Source organism: Manis javanica, chromosome X (genome assembly GCF_040802235.1).
Source record: "Manis javanica isolate MJ-LG chromosome X, MJ_LKY, whole genome shotgun sequence".
Classification (NCBI taxonomy): domain Eukaryota; kingdom Metazoa; phylum Chordata; class Mammalia; order Pholidota; family Manidae; genus Manis; species Manis javanica.
Genome location: NC_133174.1, coordinates 138,519,079 through 138,540,510, shown reverse-complemented (window position 1 = coordinate 138,540,510; position 21,432 = coordinate 138,519,079). Strand labels below are relative to the sequence as shown.

General features: G+C 51.1%; 1 protein-coding gene across 1 annotated transcript in view; it reads right to left on the bottom strand.

The window, feature by feature from the left end:
* Positions 1 to 18,387: 18,387 nt before the first annotated feature.
* The window catches only part of PASD1 (PAS domain containing repressor 1), a 54,549-nt gene continuing 51,504 nt past the window's right edge, over positions 18,388 to 21,432 (bottom strand). Inside the window, exons 16-17 of the mRNA XM_073227819.1 lie at positions 20,762 to 20,960; positions 18,388 to 18,920 (exon numbers count right to left, since the gene is read on the bottom strand). Of these exons, the coding sequence (XP_073083920.1) occupies positions 18,780 to 18,920; positions 20,762 to 20,960 (340 nt within the window). The 3' untranslated portion in view covers positions 18,388 to 18,779. The remainder of the gene's footprint in view (positions 18,921 to 20,761; positions 20,961 to 21,432) is intronic.

The following is a 21,432-nucleotide window of genomic DNA, read 5'->3' as shown; positions in this document are numbered from 1 at the left end:
CGCACCCAACTCCAGGCAGAGAAACACCAACCTGGATGTGGAAAAGAGAGAGGCAAGACCTCCATCCAGTCCAGCTCCCAGGACTGGCAGAAGGCCGCCTTGACCGGGGCTGAGCAGACGCTGGCCCTGCCCGCCCGGCCCTCTCCCTCTCCTCCCGCCCCTCAACCCAGCGCCCCCAGTAGGGCTTTCTCCTCCATCCCAGCCACCGGCTTGCTTGCTCTTCCTGGGCTTTGGGAGCCCTCCTTGCCCAGGACAGACCCTCTGAGTGAAGGCAGGAGGGCCACAGCCCCTGGCCAGTGGGGCAGGCTTCCACAGAAAAAAACAAGGTCCCTTGAGGAAAAGAACAGGCCTTCTTTGGGGCCCAGTGGGCTGTGTGGGTTTTAGAGGCCCCCTCAGTTGAGTGGGGAGAGCCTGGGCCCTGGTAGGTGGGGAGACAGTTTGGGGCCCTTCAAGAACATACACGCTGCTTCTCCTAGTTCATTACCATGTCCTGATCCTGACCTTAGCAACCACCGTGTTGACAGGCAACTTCACCCAACTTTCGGTATGTGAGGCAGGGTCTCGGGCCTCCGCCATCCTCCCAGCACCCCCACCTAAGCCTCAGGCTCCAGCAACACCAGTCTACTTCCCTCTCTACCCGGGAGCCTTGCCTCCCACGAGCAGCCTCTGGGCACTTGCATTCATTCTTCCCACACAGTTCAGACAATATCTCTACTCTGAGGCCTTGCGGGGCTCTCCAGCCCCACCCCTGCTGACTGTTCCATGCTCAGCAGGCACTCGGTCTGCAGGGACTACAAATGCTGGCCTCAGCCACCAACGGTGGGAGGATTAGGAGCAACAGCCTGCTGGCTTCAACTCAACTCTGGGCGGGACCACAGATCAGCAATCTGATCTTCAGCCAGTGACTTAACCTGTCTGCATCTCAGTGCCCTCCTCTATCACATGGCAATGCTGAGAACAGTACCTGACTCAAAAGATGGCGGAAAGGGCGAATGGGATGATTATGTTAAGTGTCCTCTCTATATCAGGGCCAGGGATCTTGTCTCCTTGGGTGTCCCTGGTATCCAACACAGAGCTTCATTTCTTGTAGGCCCACTAGATGCTTGCAGAGTTGAGGTAGGAGAGGCTGGGCTGGGGTGAGGAGCTAGAGTGGGGGTCAGTCTTCAACTTAACATCAGGACGTTGTCCCCAACGCCAGCAGCAGCTCTGGCCCCTGCTTCCTCCAGACCTTGGCTTCCTCAAAGGGCTTTTCAACTCCCTTCAGGCTGGCTCCAGGCACTCCCAGGGAACGACTGGGGAGGGTTGGAGCCCTCCCTCTCCCCACCTGCTTTCAGAGCCTAGTCTGAACAGTCTTTCTCTGCCCCAGGAGGGGAAAGGCTTGGCCATTGGCTTCTGCACTCAAAGGGCTTTATTTTTCCAAATGAAGTGCAATTACTTTAGTCTCCCCGAGGCTACTGCACAGTTCAGATCTTCATTATCTAAATCCTGGAGAGAAATTCTGGTCTTTCTGTGAGCCCTCACTCAGTCTCTCCCATCTCCATCCCACCCAACATGCACCCCTCTCTTACTTGCTCCATTGGGGATCTCAACAGACACGTCTTGGCATATGTCCAAATCACATGCATAGGGCACTAAGGGTTGTGGGAAGATCCAGCTCCAAAAGAGTGTGCAGTATAGTTGCTAATAATAGAAAAGAAGATGGAAAAAGGCAGGTCATGCTTCAATAAAAATCCCCAATAGGTGCAAGAGGACAGATCTTCTAGCCCAGCCTGGTGCAAACTTCTAACCTGTCTCCATTTCTGCTCCAGATTCCATCTGGCAGAAACAGCTTCGCGAGTGTTGGACCTATGGAGATGGACAGGGTCCAGTGCTTAGAAAGGTTCCCTACACTTGATTTAAGGCTCTGCTGTCACCATCCTGAAATTCTTCATACTTCTTGAACAAGACACCTGCATTTTCATTTTGCATGGGGCCCTGCGCAGTATGTAGGTGATCCCACCCACTGGTGACATTCTCAACGTCCTTGATCCTATCCCGAGATCCCAATCATCATCCTACCACTTTTCTGACTCCTCCCTCTTCCCTTCTGAAAGTCTTGGCCACTCCCTCCTTACCTCATCCCTCAACTGCACCAAGTCCATCATCCTCCCCCCTGTGGCCTCTCTCTAACCCCATCCTTGTGCCTCATTCTTTGGCTGAGACGAGTACCCTTTTCCAGCCTCATTCACTCCTGGCATCTCACTGTCCACCCAACCCTCATCCATCCCAGACCTACACTGTTCTCTGAGGTCTACTGCTCCCCATCTTCTGTCCTCACCGAGCCTCGCCCCATCCCAGAGCCTGAATACAGATCCTTAACCCATAAGGGCATCAATTCACCTCTGCACCCTGATTAACCAATTAACTGTCTGGAGCCTAGTGGTGTCCCCTCCTGAGTCCGTACACTGACGTCCCAATCCCCTGTAGCTCAGAATGTGCCTGGATTTGGAGATAGTGCCTCTAGGGACTGCTTAAGTTAAATGAGGTCATTAAGGTGAGCCCTACTCCAGTCTGACTGGTGTCCATATAAGAAGAGGACATTAGGACACAGACACATAGCGAGACTACTGTGTGAGGTCACAGGGAGAAGATGGCCGTCTACACACCAAGGAGAGAGGCCCCTGAATAAACCACCCCTGACAACACCTTGATCTCAGACTTCCAGCCTTCAGAATTATGGGGAAATACATGGCAGTTGTTGAAGCCACTCAGTCTGTGATACTTTGCTATGGCAGCCTGAGCAGACTAAGACATCAAGTCTTTACTTAGGGCTGCTACATGCCAGGCTCCATTCTAGGGCCCACGATTACAGAAGCCAACAAAGCAAAACAAACCGAAACTCCCACCTGTGGAGATTTGACTAAAAAACCAAAGAAGTCATAGACACAGGACACTGTGCACTGCCCAGGCCTGTGGTGAGCAGTGAGGCCAAGAAGGGTCTCAGAAGGCGCAGTATTTAAATACAGCTGTCAGGGGAGACCCCACTGAGCAGATGGCATTTGGGCCTGGACCCAAAGGAGATGAGGGGCCATACTATTCCAACCGAGGGATCCACGCATGGGGAAGTCCTGAAAGCCAGCGCCGGCCTCGCAAATATCACAGGAACATCTAGCCCCTGCTCTTTGGGTGTAGACACCTTTAAGGGGGAGGATGCTGACAAAAGATCTGAAAGAGCAGATGACAGTGTGGTAGTCGGAGCAGCCAGAGCTGCCTCTGTCGCTCTGCTCAAGCCAGGGTGGCCTTCCTGCTAATCCGGAAGAGCCATAAACATGTTCCCACCTCAGGATATTTGCTCTTGCTCACTCTCTCTGGAATTCTCTTTGTTCAAAGTGCGTAGCAGACATTTATTGAGCACTCGCTATGCACAGCTATGTTCTTGAGGCTGAGGGCACAGCAGTGAATCAAATTGACTAGAGGCCTTATCTTCATGGGTGATACAGTGAGGGAAGACAGACAATGCACTAACAAACACAGGCACATCTTGGCGACATTGTGGGTTTGGTTCCAGACCTGCCTTAAAGCCAACAATGCATACCGAAGGGAGTCAAATGAATGTTTTGGTTTCCCAGTGCATATGAAAGCACTCTGCTGTATAGACTACAATACACTCGACTGTAGTCTATTAACTGTGGTAGCATTATGTCTCAAGTAACAATGTACACACCTTAATTAAAAATTACTTTATTGCTAAAAAGAGCTAACTAATCATCACCTGAGCTTTCCACAATATGCCATCACTGATCACAGATCACCATAGCAAATACAATAATAATGAAGAAGGTTGAAATAGTGCATGACAAAATGTGATACAGAGGCACAAAGTGCGCAAATGCTGTTGGAAAAATGGCCTTATTCAGCACAGGGTTGCCACAAACTTTCAGTGTGTAAAAAAGCCACAGCTGTGAAGTGCAAGAAAGAGGAGCATGATAAAACAAGGTGTGTGGGCAAGCACAGCATAGATGGTATTCCAGCTCCTCTGGGATGACATCAGTCGCATGACATAGGCATTAAGCCATGCTTCCAGCCAAGCTGTGATGCCACACTTACTTAGCACATGGCCTTTTTATTTTGTACTAATTGAAAGAGCTCCTGTAGACTTCCTCAGACACTGATTTTAATCACGGATCTCTCTGGTGCTTGCGTAAAAACATCATGAACAAAATACATTGGTTAAAGGAAACCTGCCCACACACCCGGAGGCCCACTCTCCTGAATCACTTTTTGACTGAGACTTGTGGATGGCTCTCTTTTCCCACACAGCATTGCTGTCTGCACCATCAGGAATGTTGAGGAGTTGGCCTTTCTTTAAAGAATGTACTACTTTAAAAGCCTGCAGACCCGAGAGCAGACTCTGCCATTGCCAGGGGCTAGCCCTCTTTGGACACCTGCTTAGGGAACGTAGTTAACCTGGCTGATTGTGTTTGATTCACCGCCTCAGCACCACCTCACCTGTCCCCATCACCACTGGTTCCTAGAGGTTAAAGGAGTGACTCCCTATTGCCTTGGGGATTTCTTCTCTAACACTGACACTAACCCTGCAAGTTTTGATACTGGCCTGCTTGAAGTTTGTGTATGTCATGTGACTGCTGCCCGGCGGGCAGTGTTGTAAGATGAGAGACATCCTGATTTCAGACACTGAAATGCAAAAAAAAAAAGTACTTCTCATTCTTAGCAAGTCAGATGGTGAAAAGGCCTATGGAGAAAAATGAAGCAGAAAGGATGGGTGGGAAAGCTTGGGGGTAAGGGGTTGAGATTTTAAATTGGCTGGCTGAGGAAGGACCCACTGAGAAGTAACATTTGAGCAGCATTTACAGCAGGCAATGGAGACAGTTGTACAGACAAGTGGGAGAAGAGTATTCTAGAAAACAGGAAGAGCAGGTGCAAAGGCCCTGAGACAGCAGTGTGTTTGGCATGTTTGAGGCACAGGAGTGTGAGGGACAGGGTCTGTCACGGCACTCCACTGACGTTGCCTATCTCCACACAGGCCACACAGCCAAGCCTCAGCCACAACCTGACTCAGTCTTGGTGGAATAACCCCGTGGTCCCTCCAGAAGCATTGGAAGACAGGCAGTTTTGTGAGGAGCTGCCACAAGACCCTTTCTCACTTACCCATCTGTCCTGTGCAGGGTGGCCATGAGGCACTTCTCACCCAGTGAGGAAAGGACCTGTCCCACGTCAGGCACCGCTGTGAGGCTCACAGCTGCCTTGCACTCCTTAATTGGATCCTCAGAAACAGAGCCCCACCTCTTGTGTTGCCAATGCCTCCATCCTTGTGGCGCCCGCAGAAGTGACAGGAGCTCAGTGTGGAAGAATGGCAGATGCAGCCACTTCTCCCCTGGCTCTGAGTCACGTCCCAGCTCCCAGTTTCTTTCAAGAACCTGCCACTCTTTGCCAATTTTCTGATTCCTTCACATTTCCTTGTGGTCTGCCCGCCTCCCTCACCTGACTGTAGCCAGGACTCCTTCCTGCCTTTCTACTCTCACTTCCCACCACACAACCCAGGAATTGTACCACTTTTTTTCAGTTTGGATTATAGAGATAATACACTTCCGTTGTGGCAATCTTTGAAACAACCATTCACCATCTTGCCAGCCAGAGAACGATATTTTTAAAATGTGTATATATTGCTTTCCTGTTTTTCACTCCACGAATCCAATTTTCCATCATTTAGTTCATATAATGTAAAGATGTTTAAAATTGTCTTTGCTTTATCTGATTATGTAAGTCATAGCATGCACATTTTAGAAATAGTAAGGCAAAACATACATATGTAAACTAGAAAGTTAAACATCACTCATAATCCCACCACCTGATGAGGATCACTTTAAGATTTGGGTTCTAGCCCTCTGCATGTTTTCTTCCATATACATATTTGTTTCACACACGCAGAAAGAAATTGTGAACTGCTTGTTTCCCTTAACGAGATCTCATGGTCTCATGGATGTCTCTTCTCGTCACTGAACCAATACTCCCTCCTTATTATTATTTCCTTCTTCTCTCCCATTTCTTATTCCATTTCTTTATTTTCCATTGTAAGCAGCAACACTGCTACGGCCTCACTTGCATTTGACCATTTTCTCTCTTTGCTCTCATGCATGGAAAGGCTTTCTCTACTCCCAACATTAAAAAAAAATTATTTTCACCATGCACTCTTATGTTTTCATTAGTTAACATGTAATTTTTTAATCTGTCCAGAATTGAATTTGGTTTAAGACTTAAGCTAGAGATTAGCCATATTTTTCTAATTGTTTAATCGTTTTGTGGAATACCATGATTTCCCCACCAGTATTGGAAAGAAAATGTGGCTTAGGGACTTGAACCCCTACAATATCGATGAACTGCCCCTCCCCCCACAACCAGCATTTCTTTGATATGGACAACAAATATTTCCTCAGTCTTCAAGAGCCCCTCGTCTCCTAACCACCCAGAGGGCCACGGTGACTGACCTGTCAGTCCTGCCATGCCTTTTTTGCGTGCCCTTGGTCGAGTCCGTCATCTCTTCCTATGCGGGCCACCCACTCTTAAGACCATATATTTCCAGGTGTATATCAAATAGTCTCTTACCTCTTGCCCCCAATCATTTCTACTTCTTTCTTCCCCAGATTTCATTATTGCTTACTTACTCTTCTATCTAAACTCTAGAATAGTTTCATAAAGTTACAAAAGAAAGATAATATCATTGCTGTCTTCGTTGTAATTGCATTAAATTTATGGATTATATTTGGGGAAAGTGGATGTTTACAATATAAATGTTTTCAATGAAGCTCTTGATTCACATGTGCTCCCTTCTGCAGCTTCTGACATCCACTGGGAGCTGAGAGCTGGTAGGAGCCTGCTCTGGCACTCCGCTTTGAGCTACAAATGGTCTCACCATCATTTTTACCTCCATTCAACAAACCACTACTTGCTTCCATTAAAGCATCTGCATTTCCTTCATTGTTTTTCCCAACACGCATTAGAGGTTGTCCACTTTGTTTCCTAGGCTCTGGACAGAGTGAGGAATGAGTCTTGGCCCCCACCTTATGATACTTAGAGTTCAGAGGTGGGAGCAGAAACTGAATTGCTAATGACTCAAGATGTTTCAGTGCATTTAGTCACTTATTTATTCAACAAAATAATATGTAAGTTCAAATTGAGCTGACTTGTGTTATTATGAGAGTTTATGACATGGGAGCAGATTTTAGTGAAACTAGTGCAGTAAAATTAGAAGAAACAAGAGGGATACATGTTAGAGACAATAGACTGCAAAAATGTATCATTATTTGCAAATTCTATGATTGCCTGCTTAGAAAGCTAAAGATGATTGAGTAAGAAATGTTTTTAGCAAGGCAGATGGCTACAAGACAAGTTTACAAAAATCAGTGACTTTCTTAAAAATCATCAGTAACCACCTAGAAAATATAAAGGAAAAAGATCCCACTCACAATTGTGCTGTGCCATTGGGGATGTGACATTTAAACTGAGACCTGTAGGGAGAGATGGAGTCAGCCATGAGAAGTGGGTGTAAGGGAGTAGAGATAAATATTTCAGGCAGGAGAAATAGCAAATGCAAAGCCCAAAGACACAAAAGTGTTTGATGTCCCAGAGCCGTAAAGGAGGCCAGTGTGGCTGGGGCACAATGAGCAAGGGTGGGGGGCAGTGAGAGGTCTTTGATCAGGATTCACAACCCAAGTGCAGTGGAATACATTGGATGGTTGTGAGCAAGCAAGTGACATGACCTGCTTCATATTCTATGAGGACTCTGGATACTGTGTAGGGAATGGACTGGAGGGAGCAGGAATGGATGTAAGGAGACCAGTTACAAAGTTATAGTGGTAGGACATGTGAGAGATGATGGTGGGGGCTTTGTGGGTAAAGAACAGTAGGCAGATTCCAGAAAGATTCTGGAGGTTCAGACACAAGATATGGATCCTGAATGGATATGGGAAGCTTAGGGAAAGGGAGTAGTTAAGGATGTTCCCAAGTGCATTAGTTTGCTTGAGTCCCACAAACTGCTGGCTGTCACAGCCCAGTTGGGCTGCCATAACAAAATAGCACAGAATGGGGGGCGTCAACAACAGGTATCTATTTTCTCCCAGTTCTGGAGGCTGGAAGTGCAGGATGGAGGTGCTGCCAAATTTGACTCTTGGGGAGAGTCCTCCTCCTGGCTTTTCTCTGTGTCCGCACATGGCCTTCTTGTGTGGGCACACACCACGGGAGGAATCCCTGGTGTTCCTTCTTCTTATAAGGAAACCAGTCCTATTGGACTAGGGCCCCACCCTTCTGACCTCATTTAACCTTAATTACTTTCCTAAAGGCCCCCTCTCCAAATACAGCCACATGGCAGGTCAAGGCTTCAACCTATGAATTCTGGAAGGACACAATTCAGTCCACTGAAGTGGCTTAAATAAGATAAATATATTGTCTCCCAGTCCTATAAGCTAGAAGTTCAAGATCGAGGTGCTGGCTCTGTTGACTACTTCTGAGGGCTGTGATGGAGACTCCGTTCCAAGCCTCTCCCCCAGCTACTGGCCATTTGCTGAAAATCTTTGGCATTCCTTGAAGTATAGACACAACTCCCCAATCTCTGCCTTTATGCTCATGTGGCCATCTGCTCCCTGTATGTGTGTGTGTCCAAATGTCTTCTTTACATAAGGACACCAGTCTTGTTGGATTGGGGCCCCACCACCCCATTATTACCTTATAATAACTAATCACATCTGCAATGGCCCTGTTTCCAAATAAGATCACCTGCCAAGGTCCTGGGGTCAAGGCTTCACCATATGAATGTCTGGGAGGGCTCAACTCAACCCAGAATTCTGGATTTCTGGTGTAGAGAGCTAAGGGAGTGAGAGTTCCATCTACTGAAGGAGGGAAGTCTATGGGGTATATCAGGCTTGAAATGTCAATTAGCTATCTACGTTTTGGGGTGTAAAGTGGACAGTTGCCTATATGAGTCGGGTTCAGTAAAGAAATGTGGTGTTTATGTGTGTGCAATTTAAAGCTATGAGGCTGGATGTGATCACCGAGGGTGTGGAAGGAGGTAGAGAAAAACCCAAGATCCAGGTTCTGGGCCCTCCAATGCATGGAAGTCAGGAGGAAGGACCAGCAAAGGAGAATGAGAAGGGGCATCCAGCGAGGGAGGAGACGGGGAAACGGAAGTGAAGGGTCATAGAATCTTAGAGGAGGGATTGTCCAGTGAGTCGACACTGTGGAGAACCAGAGTAGTGACACTAGGGCAGAGAAATGAAGAGCGAACGTTGCAAGAGTGGGGGAGTAGACGCTGAGGCTGGATCTGAAAGTATTGATAGCTACGCTGGGGAGAGCAAGGAAGTGGAGACAGTGCCCCTGCTGGGGATGGGTGTGGGAGATCCGGGATGACTCGCCTTTGAGAAGGGAAATATTTCAGCATGTGTGCAAGGTGAGGGGAGCAAATGGTCATGTCGAGGGGGGAATCTGATGGTGCTGGGGGAAGGGGAATGTGGAGGGGCTGGGATCCAGAACCCATAGAAGCCACTAGCGTTTGAAAGGAGAAGGCACAATTTCACCACTGTAGCTTGAGGAGAGGAGGAAAGATTGAGTAGAAAGGAAAGCAAGTGAATAGGCTTGGTGATGGGATGATGAGAGAATTTCCATTCCAAATCTTCTGATTTCTTAATTGAATATGGACAAGGCAAGCAAGAGGGAAGTGGGGAGACATGGGAACTTTTATGAGAGAAAAATCAGCATTTTTTGGTGGGACTAGAAAAACACAAAACATGGAAATCCTTCTGAGCAGTGAGGTGTGCCTGGCTGAGGTTGCAGATCAGACATCTTTTGGGGCCCATAATTTGCCAGTGTGTGTGATTCTCTCTGGCAGCACAGACAAGCATAAGTGCACACACATGGAGGACAGATGGTTGGGTTCATCCAAATTCCCTCAGTCAATTATGACAGAGGGAAGAGGGGGCAGGGAGTGATTACATGATGGATCATGACCCTGAGCATACTTGAAGAGTAGAGAAGGGAGATATATCAGTAGCTGACCAAGGCTTGCACTAAAACCTTGAGAATAGAATTCTGTCTGGCATAAGGTACTCAGGGAATGTCAACTGAGTTGGTCACAAGGGAGGCCACTGGACAGTTGCAATATTGCAACTCTATGCCAGGGGGCAAAAGACAACAAGAAATGAGTCCGCCCATGCCCCACCTCAAGTTTGGGGGCCATGTTGGGGGAGCTCCACTGGCCCCTCTGCCTCTTCTAAGCTTCCCTGTGACGTGCGGGTGAATGACACTGCCTACCTAAGCTGGAGCCTGCCGTAGGCACCACCAAGTGGCTGCTGGGGGGCGGGGGTGTGAGGCAAGAACAGAAGAAACTATGCGCCCTAAAACTCAGAGAAGGAAACCTCTTCTGCTGCTACTTGTCCTGCCCTCTGGGCCCATGTCTGAACTCTGGGCAATGCACCAGCCTTGAGCCTTGAGAATGGCCTCTGCGTGTTCTTGGACACCCTGAGGTATGGGAAGCTGGGACCAAGAAGCCCAGGCTGTGTGCTGGCCCCAGGAACTGTCAAACCTCCTCCCTGTGGTGCATGCTGTGGTATGTAGCCTCACGGGCTGGCTTCAGCCTAGAGGGCCCCTGGCGCTAAGTGCCTGAAGCCTGGAAATGTGTTTGTGCCCAAGCGGGGTGAGGAGGACTCTAGTAGAAGAGAGAGCCCACAGCTAACAGGTCTGCCCTCATGCACGCTGGACCCAAAATAACAGGCCATCCAGCCACCTGTCCATTCCCTCCCTCCCCTGGCCATTTGCACTTCCCCTACCCTACTGGGTATCTGCTGACGTGCCAGACAGTTATACCAGAGAGGACACACTGGGGAATACACTAGAGAGGAGTCAAGGCCGATGTTTGTTAGCTGAGGGGCCGAGAGGATGGAGGCACCTGTCCCTGAGACAGCCCAGCTGGGGTCGGGCTGGCGCTGCTCATTCATCCATCAAGCTCACTCTGGAGCAGGCCTCCCATCTTGGCCCCTATGTTCTAGAAAACCAGCAGAGGCATGGGGAGGTCAAGGGTTTCACCCAAAGTTTCAGAGCAAAGTAGAGACAGGTTGCAGGCAGAGATGGAAAGTAAAAGTTCTGTGTTTTGCCTGCAGGTGGGCACTGCAGCAGGCAGGGGAGGGGAAGAGAATTAAGGAGCAGCAGATGGGGTGGCCCCCCTCCTTCCCGCCCACCTTGCAGGCACCCCTTCTGCCTGCAGTTGGGCTTTCCTAGGGTCTGGGTGTAAATCTCTGCTCTGAAGCCCCCACATTGGTGGGCCAGCACCCTAACTCGATTACACAAACACCCAAATGCATGATTCTAAATACTGCAATTTGTCTGTCTGATCTGCTGACCTTTGCCTCCGTGCCTTTGACATGTTTTGATTTTGCAGGGTTGTGGGTTTTGTTCCACCAACAGGTGACCATGTGTTTACTATCCTTTAACCTTCAGGGTCAGGGCCTCCATCTGGGCAGGAAGCATCCACGGGGCCTGTTGGCATTTAGTTGTCACTGCCAGTGCCCCCTGCGCTCCCCTGCCCCAACCTCCCTGCACTGGCCTGGCCTGAAAGAGCTGCAAGGGGCCTGCAGGGATACACGGGGCCACCGCCAGGGATGCAGGCCGACCCAAGTTGATGCTTTGGGCTGCAGAACTTACACCAAGCAACCTCCTCTGCAGCCACACAGGAAAGTGGCAAGCCGGGGGCCAGGACCATACAGCCGCCGCAGGGTCCTCCAGCAGGTTCTGCACGCCCTCATGTCTGAGGCCCTCCCTGAGGAAGCAGCCTGAAGGGAGGGTGAAGGGCTAATGTTGAGAGGCTTAGGAACATTTCCACTTGAGCTAAATGGAAGGTGAGCAGAGGAACAAGGCTTTCCTGGAGCCCAGCTGCTGGGAGGTTCCTGAGAAGGCTCAAGGGCCTCACCAGCTTGACTTCCTGCTTGATGGCCCTGCCTCAAGGGGCTGGATTTCCTTGTGAAACATTTTCTAGGTGTTCTGTCCTCCCAAGAACCTCGATTACAGAGATGCTCATTGCCATGTTTGTAGAAGGAAGGCTCAGTCTGCAAAGCATTGGGTTATGGGGGCCTCCAAGACCCACCCAATCTCTGCCCACTGGGGGTCAGTGTAGAAGGGGCAGTGCCTCATGCACGGCAAGAGCAGAACAGGGACATGAGTGCTCCGAGTGAAGTACACGCAGGGGAGGGGTGACATGGCACAGACTCTATGTCATACGCAAGGGTTGGGGGCACGCAGAAGTAGGGGGCAGGACACTCCCGCTGTACAGAATGGTGATGCATCCATAAAGGCAGGACGGCCTGGGCTTGTGTTCAATGACTTAGCAAGGCTGGGGTCAAAGAGCATGAAGAGAAGAGGGCTGCAGAGGAAGGGCAAGGCCATCCTAGGCCGGGCTGCAAACTTGCATTTCGTTTGATAAGCAATGGATGACCATTCGACATCATGTTTGTTACCTGTGAACACAGAAGCACATCCCAGTGTAGTAATCCCTATGGATTCGGGGCCTAGCTGTGAAGCAGAGGGCTTTCCGGAAGGTTGCTGTGGCCCAGGTTGGGGGACGGGGACCTGCTGTGGTCTCCCCTGGGGCTGGAGACCTCTTCCAGTCCTGGAGAATATACCTCCTCCTCTCACCCTGGCAAGAGAAGCTGTAGTTCAAAGCTCCCTTGCCTGCCTTACCCACTTCTCCAGGGCCCAATCATCTTCTCTCAAGCTTTCCTTCTCAGCGATTTGGCAAATATGGACAGCATGCACACCCTAGAACAGTCCAAGGCCACCTTCACTTTAGTTGCCTTCAAAATACTGGGAAAAGCAGAAATGCCGCAGAGGGCATTAGCCAGAGCTGTGCTGTCTGCTGCGAATGGCCTTCCCTCGTCATCAGCAAAGGCCTCATCACTTGGGAATAGGACCATTTATAAATTTTTGGTCATGTAGAAAACACATGAATATTCAGCTGTGAGATCTGTGTGTGGAATATTCTATTAGGTCCAGACTGAGTCTTGCTTAGCGAGAAGGCTGCACGGCCCAGCAGGGAAGGAGCTGATACGGGGGCCATGGCAGCTATGTCTGGAAGCATTGCCATGTATGGCAGCTCAGGCACCTCTGTCCTGTCCTTCCCACTTCCTCTGCCCCACCAGCACACAGAGAAATGCAGCTCCTGCACTTGCCCTGGCAGGGGAAGCAAGTTTGGCTTCGTGCTGGAGGGTGCGAACAAATCCACACCAAGCTGGTCAGATGGAGATGGTCCCGGCCAGCGCCCACCTTGCCGATGTAATTGCTGGGAGCTGCCTGCTTTGCATCTGGGTGCCGCTGGGGGCTGAGCTGAAGTGGGGAGGACGGGGCCTGGGCCTCCTCAGTCTCCTGTGTCCAGGCCCACTCCTGCTGCCGGAGCCCCATGCCCACCAGATCGTGGTGCTCTTACCCTCTGCCCCTCATCCACCCTGCAAGGGGAAGCTGGGATGGGCCAGGTGGCTGGGCTGAGGGAGAGGGCCAGAGCTGTCCCCAGAAAGGGACACAGCAAGGCTAGGGGACTCTGGGAACCAGCAGCCCTTCTGTTCCAGGCCAGGTGCCCAGCCATGGAGTAGTGTGTGGGCCACTGTGCTCCGAGCCTGGGACCAAACACTGGAGCGGCTGAGAGCCGGCGTCCCGGGGGGTGGGTCTGCTTTGCCTTTGGGTCCTCCCACCCATCCCCTTCCCCGGGACCTGTGGACGCTGGGCTGTCGGAGGAGCAGCTTGGCTCTCTGCTCTCTCTCCCTCACCCAATGAGAGCCTGAGAGTGAAGACCAGGGGTCCCACGTGAGGTGTGCACTGTGTGTACAGCATGTGGGGCCGGTGGGAGGGCGGGGGACAGAAACCATTTGTCCTGCATAGTTCCAAGTACGGCGTGCATTTGAGGATCTGTGTCCCTAGTCAACCTTTGTGGCATGGGCCGCCGAGTCCTCAGAGCTCCCCAGAGCAGCTTAGGTTAGCACAGACCACAGGGACAGCCACAGCTGTTTCCAGTTTGAGCTGTGGCCTTGGAAGCTTGTCTTGTAACCAGTCTCCTTGAGACAAGTAGTGGTGATGCTTCTGTCCTAGACAAGGCGGGTACGGGCCCCACTGTTTGGCTCACAGCCCAGAGGGCACGCAAGCCTCGCCGTTTTACTTTGTTATTGCCAAAGGAACACAAGCCTCTCCTCACACTCGGGCTGACACTGCACCCTGTGGCCTGGTCAGCCTGCCCCTCCCAAAGCCTGAGAGTGGTCAGCTTTCTCCCTGGCCACAGTCATCAGGAGACCCCCTGAGCCGGCAGAATTAGGGCTCATGCCTGGGAAAATAAAGATAAGGACCAACTGACCCTGGTTAAAGCCACTTGTCTGCCAAGTCTAAGGTCTCTGCCCAGAGAACCAAAAAGGCCTCAGAGCAGAGACTGGGCCCAGAATGGTGGAAGGGGCTGCAGAGAACTCACTCAGCAAGGTCTGACTTCAGTAATACATAAAACCAACTCACAACTGCACAGTCCTGCATGTAAGCAGATTCTGAGCTTTTGGCAGCTGTGGCACCAACATCCCCCCTTCTTAAGATGGGGCATCCTTGCAGTTACCCTGTGGGGACCCCTGGGACAAAGCAGGCCCAGGCAGCTGGCTGCCCTGACTCTCTGGCCACCTGGCTCTGGGATTAAGCCAGGAGCTAAGCAGTTGACAGATGCTGAGCCTGAGGTAACCACAGACTTCGGCAGTTTGGAACCCCTGTGTGAATCCAAGTTCTAGGGGCTGGATGCCCCCAGATTAATGTGCCAGCAAGGTAGGTTTTATTCTGAGACCTCTTCTCTTGGCCTGTAGGCAGAAAACATTGCTGTGTGCTGACACGACCTCCCTTTTGTGCACATACGGTGAAAGGAAGCAAGCTCTCTGTTGAAGGGGACTTAGTTTTTTCCCACAGAAGTTAATTTTATTTTTAGCCCCCCCACCCTTAGCATAAGTGCTGCCATTTTAAGGATCCTACCTCAGCCAATCGGGACCAGGATCCTACCTCAGCCAATCGGAGCTTCGGCTCTCTCCTCACCAGTCAGCAAGAAGCCCACCAACCACCCTTAGACCCTGCCAATCGGCCAAGGCCACACCTCTCACCCCACCAACCACCACTAGATCCCCAATAAAACCTTTGTCCTTTTGAAACTCGCGCTCTTTCTCTGCCATCTTGCCACTGCATTGGTGCAGATGAGAGACTGAGCTGGAGCTAGCTCGAATAAAGGCTCTTTGCTTTTGCATCGGTGTTGGCTCCTTGGTGGTCTTCTGGGATTCACAACTTTGGGCACAACACCTGTGTCTCTTATCAGAGCACTCTTATCCCAGCATGGGGTGCCACCCCCATGACCTCATCTAAACCTGAGCGCCTCCCAAAGGCCTCACTTCCAAATATGATGTGAGCATCCAATATGGAGTTGCGCGTGCCAGGCTTGCCCGCTTTTGCGCCAGCTGCCTTTGTGAACATACCCCACCCTAACAGGCGTGCCAGTGAACGCCCGACCTGGGTAACACGTGAGGACTGTCCCCTCTGGTCTCCGACCCCCGGGTGGATGGACTGGAGTGCATAAGGGACTGCACACAGAGCCCCTGCGGCAAGCTCTTCCCATAGGTCCCTGAGCCGGACCACAGACATGTGCTCCGAGGCTTGCTCCTGCTCCTCTGCCTGCGCGCCTGTGCCGTCACGGATTCGTCACTCCGCTGGAACAGCCTAGGCTGCATCGCTTTCCCCTCGGGACAGACGAGAGGCTGACTGGGACAGCCCGGAGCCGAACCATCCGTCGTGACCGGTATGAGATGTACTGATCCGTGATATGTGTGATTTTCAGATATGCTTTATTTCCACTTTGAGTGTTGTGTGAAAGGAAATTGCAAAATAAACCATGTGATCTGTGCAACCTTAAGGGTGTTAACTTCATTACTCCACCACCCTGTGAATCCACACTTAATGACCTGCTGCAGTTTGTAGCCGGCAAGATCGGGTTCCATTTTTCTTTTTTTTAACCTGCATGGAGTCGGGGGCAAGGGAATAGATGAGCAGTTGGAGAAGGAGGACAGCAGAACACTTGGCTGCGGCTGCCGACTCCAGTTTAAATAAACTGGTTCACGGCAGATTTAGCTTACGCTGGAGTAGGTGGATTTGGCTAAAGTGGAAATTCCAAATTTGTCTTAGGTGCACCAAAATTAATAACATGCTGGCAATAATTAGGGCCTGGAAAGGCTGCAGGGCTGCCAGTAAAAGAAAGGTAGCCAAACATAATAAAACTTTGGGAAAGACAGAGAATTTGGTTGAACGTACCATGTCAGGTGCCGGGTGATTACAGAGCATGTTACAACCGCCTTGGATCTGCTCCCGACCAGAGCAGCCAAACGTGAGGTGCCTGCTTGGCTACTTAAGACTTCATGGTCATGCACATTGATGAAGGTAGGAAACGGGGGCAGGTCCTGGCCTTAAGAGTGCTGCAGGGGGCACAGTTTCAACCTGAGCACAGAAGTATATACCTGAACCCTAACCCTGAAAAGCCTGGGGATTATTATAATCCTTTTGACCCTAATGACACAGCCTGAGTGAGGTCTGTTGTCACAAAGAAAACAGCTGTCGATTATAACCATGGGCCTGCGCCACCAGTTGTGCAGAAAAAACTAGGAGCTATACCAGACGAGAGTTGCAGAAAATAAGAACCAGCTTCACTCAAGATGTAACCTCAGATGCAGATTAGATGTTAAAATTATGGGATCCAGGTGGAAATACTATCAAGTTGCCTGGGGAAGAAATGTCCCAAATAGGTTCCCCGGCAGAGGAGCCCAAGTTAAACGCTGCTCTGCAGGCCAGAGCCAATAACAATCCTAAGGTTGTTCTGACCATGGGTCAGCAAAGCATGGGTGCAGGTTCACCCCGATATTGATCCTACTGATTTGGGGACTAAGCTAAAGTGGATGAGGCTACAAAGGTGTTAAAGAAACTAGCTGTCCTTAAGTATGCTTATGGACAAAGAGGGGTCTGCTCCCCTGAGCTGCACTAGGGACACTGCCGCAAAGAAAGCCTTCCTCCAGGGAGCCCCTGAGCATCTACACATTGTATATATGCCACTAGTTCCTGAAGCCCAAACCTTTACGGGTTTAATCAAAACTTTGCAGCTCCAAAAGGAGATTGGTACTGGTGGGAAGTCAGTTACTTTCACCAACTCTGTTTCTTGGAAGGAAGGATGGAGACCTAGAGCCCCTAGGAAGCAATCCCCCAGGGGACGGGAACAACACACATTCCGAACAGCTAAGGGAATACTACAGGCCTACAAGCAATCTCTGGTGAAAGAGAAAGTCAAACCGGGATGTGCAAGCCACCAGCCTGGAGGAGCGGGGCATTGTGTTAGAAGGAGTCAGTAAGACATTTAATGATTTCAGTATGCACTATGCCAATGCTGCCTCACAGGGCTACACCCAGTGGCCAGCCCAGTAGCCTCATCTGTCATGGCTTTTACAGATGCAGTTGAGGAGAAAGAGGGCAAGCCTGACATAAGCACTCCATCTTGGATGCTCACATCAAAATGCCATCACACTGGCGGTCGGGCTTCAACACAGGAACTTGGGGGTGGGGGGGACACATTCAGTCCCCAGCACCCTGGTGGAGATCAGGCTGCCTTAGGAATACCAAACTGTCCTGTGGACGTAAGGCCTCATGCACGGCCCTCATTTTAACTTGTCACTGGAGACTGGAGGCTTCCTTTGCCTTCTTCCAGCAATGACCCATTACCTTAGGACTGGCAGTAAGGGCACACTTCTGGTAAGATAATCCAAGTGCCTCAGCCACCCCCCTCCCCTCCCCTGTGTAGATGGCTGGGAAGATGCTCTCCTTGGTGTTTGACCAGAGAGCAAATCACTTTTCCTCCAGGGAGCACACCTGCCCCCCAGAAAGGCTCCAGGCAGGAGAGAAGGAATCTGCACAGAAACAGATCACTTTGCTCTTTAGAATCCAGGCCCATCCCTGAGGCAATGCATGAGGTGCAAACGCAAGCTACATGGAGTGGGGAGCCACTAGGCCAACTATCTGGGGCCTGGTGGGCCTGGGGCTGCCTTTGGTATCAAGCACACAGAGGGCCTAGGCACACAGCTACACAGGAAGGCAGAAGCCCCAGCCTCTGCAAGTGTGGCAGGAGCCCCTGGCTTCTGCAAACTGAGGGGTGAGCCAGGGGCCTGACTCCAGCAAATGAGTCCTTTACTCAGGACCCAAGCACTAGTCAGCTGAGTTGCTACCATTTCTAGGTTCCAAAAGCTGGAAATTCACAGACAGTTACATGAAAGACAAATTTTATTAAACAGTGAAGCTGTGATTATTTTAGCAGGAAATTCTTGCAGCTTAAGACAAAACAGCTTCTTACTAGATTGCAAACTAAGTTGGAAAATAGCTCTTGGCAGAAATGGGTATCTAACATGAGCAGACTCTGCAGCCTGCCCACCTATGGTGGAATAGATGTGCACAAGGCTGGGTAGGGTAAGTGGGGACAGCTGTCTCCTGCCATAGCCTGGCTGTTGTCACCACAAACACACTAGGAATCATAGGCTGCCTCTGTCGCACAACTTCCAAGAAACAGGTTGTGCTCAACTAAGAAATACAAAAAGATCTTATCAGGAAAGAAAAGTAGCCACTCTCACCCTGCCAGCCCCTACTCCCAGGAACTCCCAGAGCCTTGAAGGTCCCCTGGCCATGCAGGCTGCGTGGGACTGTCTCCTCCTCTTCTCTCAAGGTCTGTGATAAGGCTGCTCCACATCAGACTGGTCTGCACATGCCAAATAGCTGATTGAGCCTGGGGGAAAGTCAGCAGGGTCCTGGTAAGCCTGTAGATCTAGAGGTTCCTGGGCTCCTGCCTCAGGACCTGGCACCTGTTGGGAGAAAGGGGGACAGGGTGGAGTCTTCTGCTAGAGTTCCTGGTCCCATTTTGGGTGGTGGGGGTTCCCCTTCAGTTCAAGTCAGCAAGCTGTGGAGAAGCACCTCCTTGGAACACAAGTCTGCAAGGAGTTGGTAGAAGGTAGAACTGGGGACAATGGGGTTCCTTCCTGCTTCTGCCTCCCAATAGCATCTTGACTTAAAGAGCAGCAGAAGCAGCCTTAGCTCACCCAAGGTGGTCTTAACGCCTAAGGCTACTGGGTCCCACATCTGGCCCTCCCCAGCCCAGCTTCTCTGCCAGCCATGGCCAGCCAAGGCCTCTGCAGGTCTCTTCCCCACCTGCGCTTGGACAGTGCTGCCATCACTGTGCTCTGGTCAGGTAACTCCACGTGGGCCTGACTGGCAACTAGCTGGCCTGCCTGAACAAGTGACAGGAGAGGTGTCGACCCAGTCCGGGATGTGCAGGGGGAAGAGGGGCACACACAAAGATGGTGTGACAAAGAGCAGGCTGCGGGGGACTTTTCTGTTTGGGAAGGAGGGACCCCTTGGGTTGAGTTTTGAAGATGATGTATGATTTCAACAAGTGGGACTCTAGGGCGAGAAGGCAGAGGGCGCAGAAGGAATAGGGCCGGGCTACAGGCAGAAAGCTGGAGGCGTCTAGGGACCTGGGCCAGGAGGACCCAGAGCCGCTGAGGGTGCTCCAGGGCGGGGTGTGGGGAGCCTCCGCAGTTCTGTGGACAGGCAAGGTCACCTGCAGAGGACTGCCTTTGGCTGCATGCTACATTCTCCCGACTCACAGACTCCCAGGCCTAGTCCCCTCCTCTCTGCCGCGGGACCCCTGCCCAGCTCTGTCTTGGCTCCGCCTCCCAGGGCCTGCGCCAGGGCAAGCACCTTGGGAGAGGACCGGGGGGGGGTGTCTCGCCACAGTCTGTGTCTGAGCCACAGAGCCCACTGACCACCTGACCTCTTCGTACAGGCAGTCCCTCTCACGGATCACCTCTCTGGGGGACTGGTGGCCAGCAGGTCAACGTGTTTGTGTGAAAATAATCACACCTTTAGCCATTTAAAGTATAAAAACTCCTTCTTTTGGCCTTAGCTTACTGTTTTGTTCTTACTGCTGTTACTTTAAACACAGGCTGAGCGCCATTAAAGTGAGGAGCACAACACCCTTGGCGAGCGCGGTGAGACGGAAAGCTGGCAATCCCCCAGGTGCCTGCTGGGCGTGTACCTGGGGCAGGACCTGCTATGTGACTGCCACCGGACCAGCAGCCAACACTGCCGGGACACACGGCCACGGCAGATGTCCTTGAGATGTCCCCGACCAAATACAGAGCAAGTACCCCGCGGATGGATACCAAGTGTGTTCAACAGAAGGACACTTGGCTTATTTTCAGCACAAGGAAACACACCCCTAACAGGCCCCAGACTGTGCAGAACTAAAGACGCACAAGTTCAGAATGGCCTGGGGGCAGGCAATGAGCTCAGCATATGGCATGACTCACTTTGCCCAGGTAACATATTTCTGAGAAGTTTCCAGGTCAGGTTGCATTCAATACCCATGAGGACAGTTCACGTTTTCATGGAGGCCTGAAGAGAATCTTTTCACTCCCCAGTGCGAAGTACCGCCATGTGAGTAACCGCTCTCACATTGATTGAGCTTTGAAGCCTGGCTTTCCCCTACGGCTTGTACTGCCATGGTGTGCACCTCTGGGGAAAGGACCCACCTCTGTACAGATGCCCACTCTGACCTGGGAGGGGGAAAGAGGGGTTGGAATGCCTGGGGCCAGGTGGCTTGGCCCTGAAGGGCGGTCTGCTCACTCCAGGGCCAGGTACTCACTTGGAGGTGAGGCTGTGGCTCTGGTAGCTGGTGCAAAAGGTAGGTGTAATCCTGCAAGCTTTCCAGAGTGGCTAAGTTGTCTGCATCAGAATGTATAGGAGACTGAAGAAAGCTAATAAGAGAGTTGGTCTCATGCTTTGGGCTATGGGCCAGTGGCAGTAGATTCATGGAGGACCCCTGCTTGTCCTCAGGAAGAAAACTGAAAGACAAGAAACATGTTACAGTGACATGGATCTAAAAACAAAGGCCCAGGGGACATTTTCTCGCTCATCAGTAGGTGCTTAAGGCACATTTGTTTGGGGTGGCTAAGTCAATATTCACTTATTTGTACTCTCAGTTTGGCCTGAATGAGACTCAATTTGCCAGAATAAAGTGAATGTCAACACTGACATCAGTTACAGGCTTTTGTCTCAAGTGGCTTTATTTTTTATTTGTATTAAATGGATAGTTCTTGTCCTGTCACTATGGTGATCTCTTGGCCTGGCACAGTCACTTCACCTACGCCAAAGGTGGTGCCTTGCTCTTGGTCACTAAAGGAGCTCGCAGCCGAGGGGGCTGCACGGCCATTTCCCCGCTCCAAGCGTGTGCTCTCTCTGCAGCCCTCAGCCCTGGCATAGACAAATCGAGATTTCCCAGTCCCACCCCAGACTCTGACTCTGCACTTTCAGCAG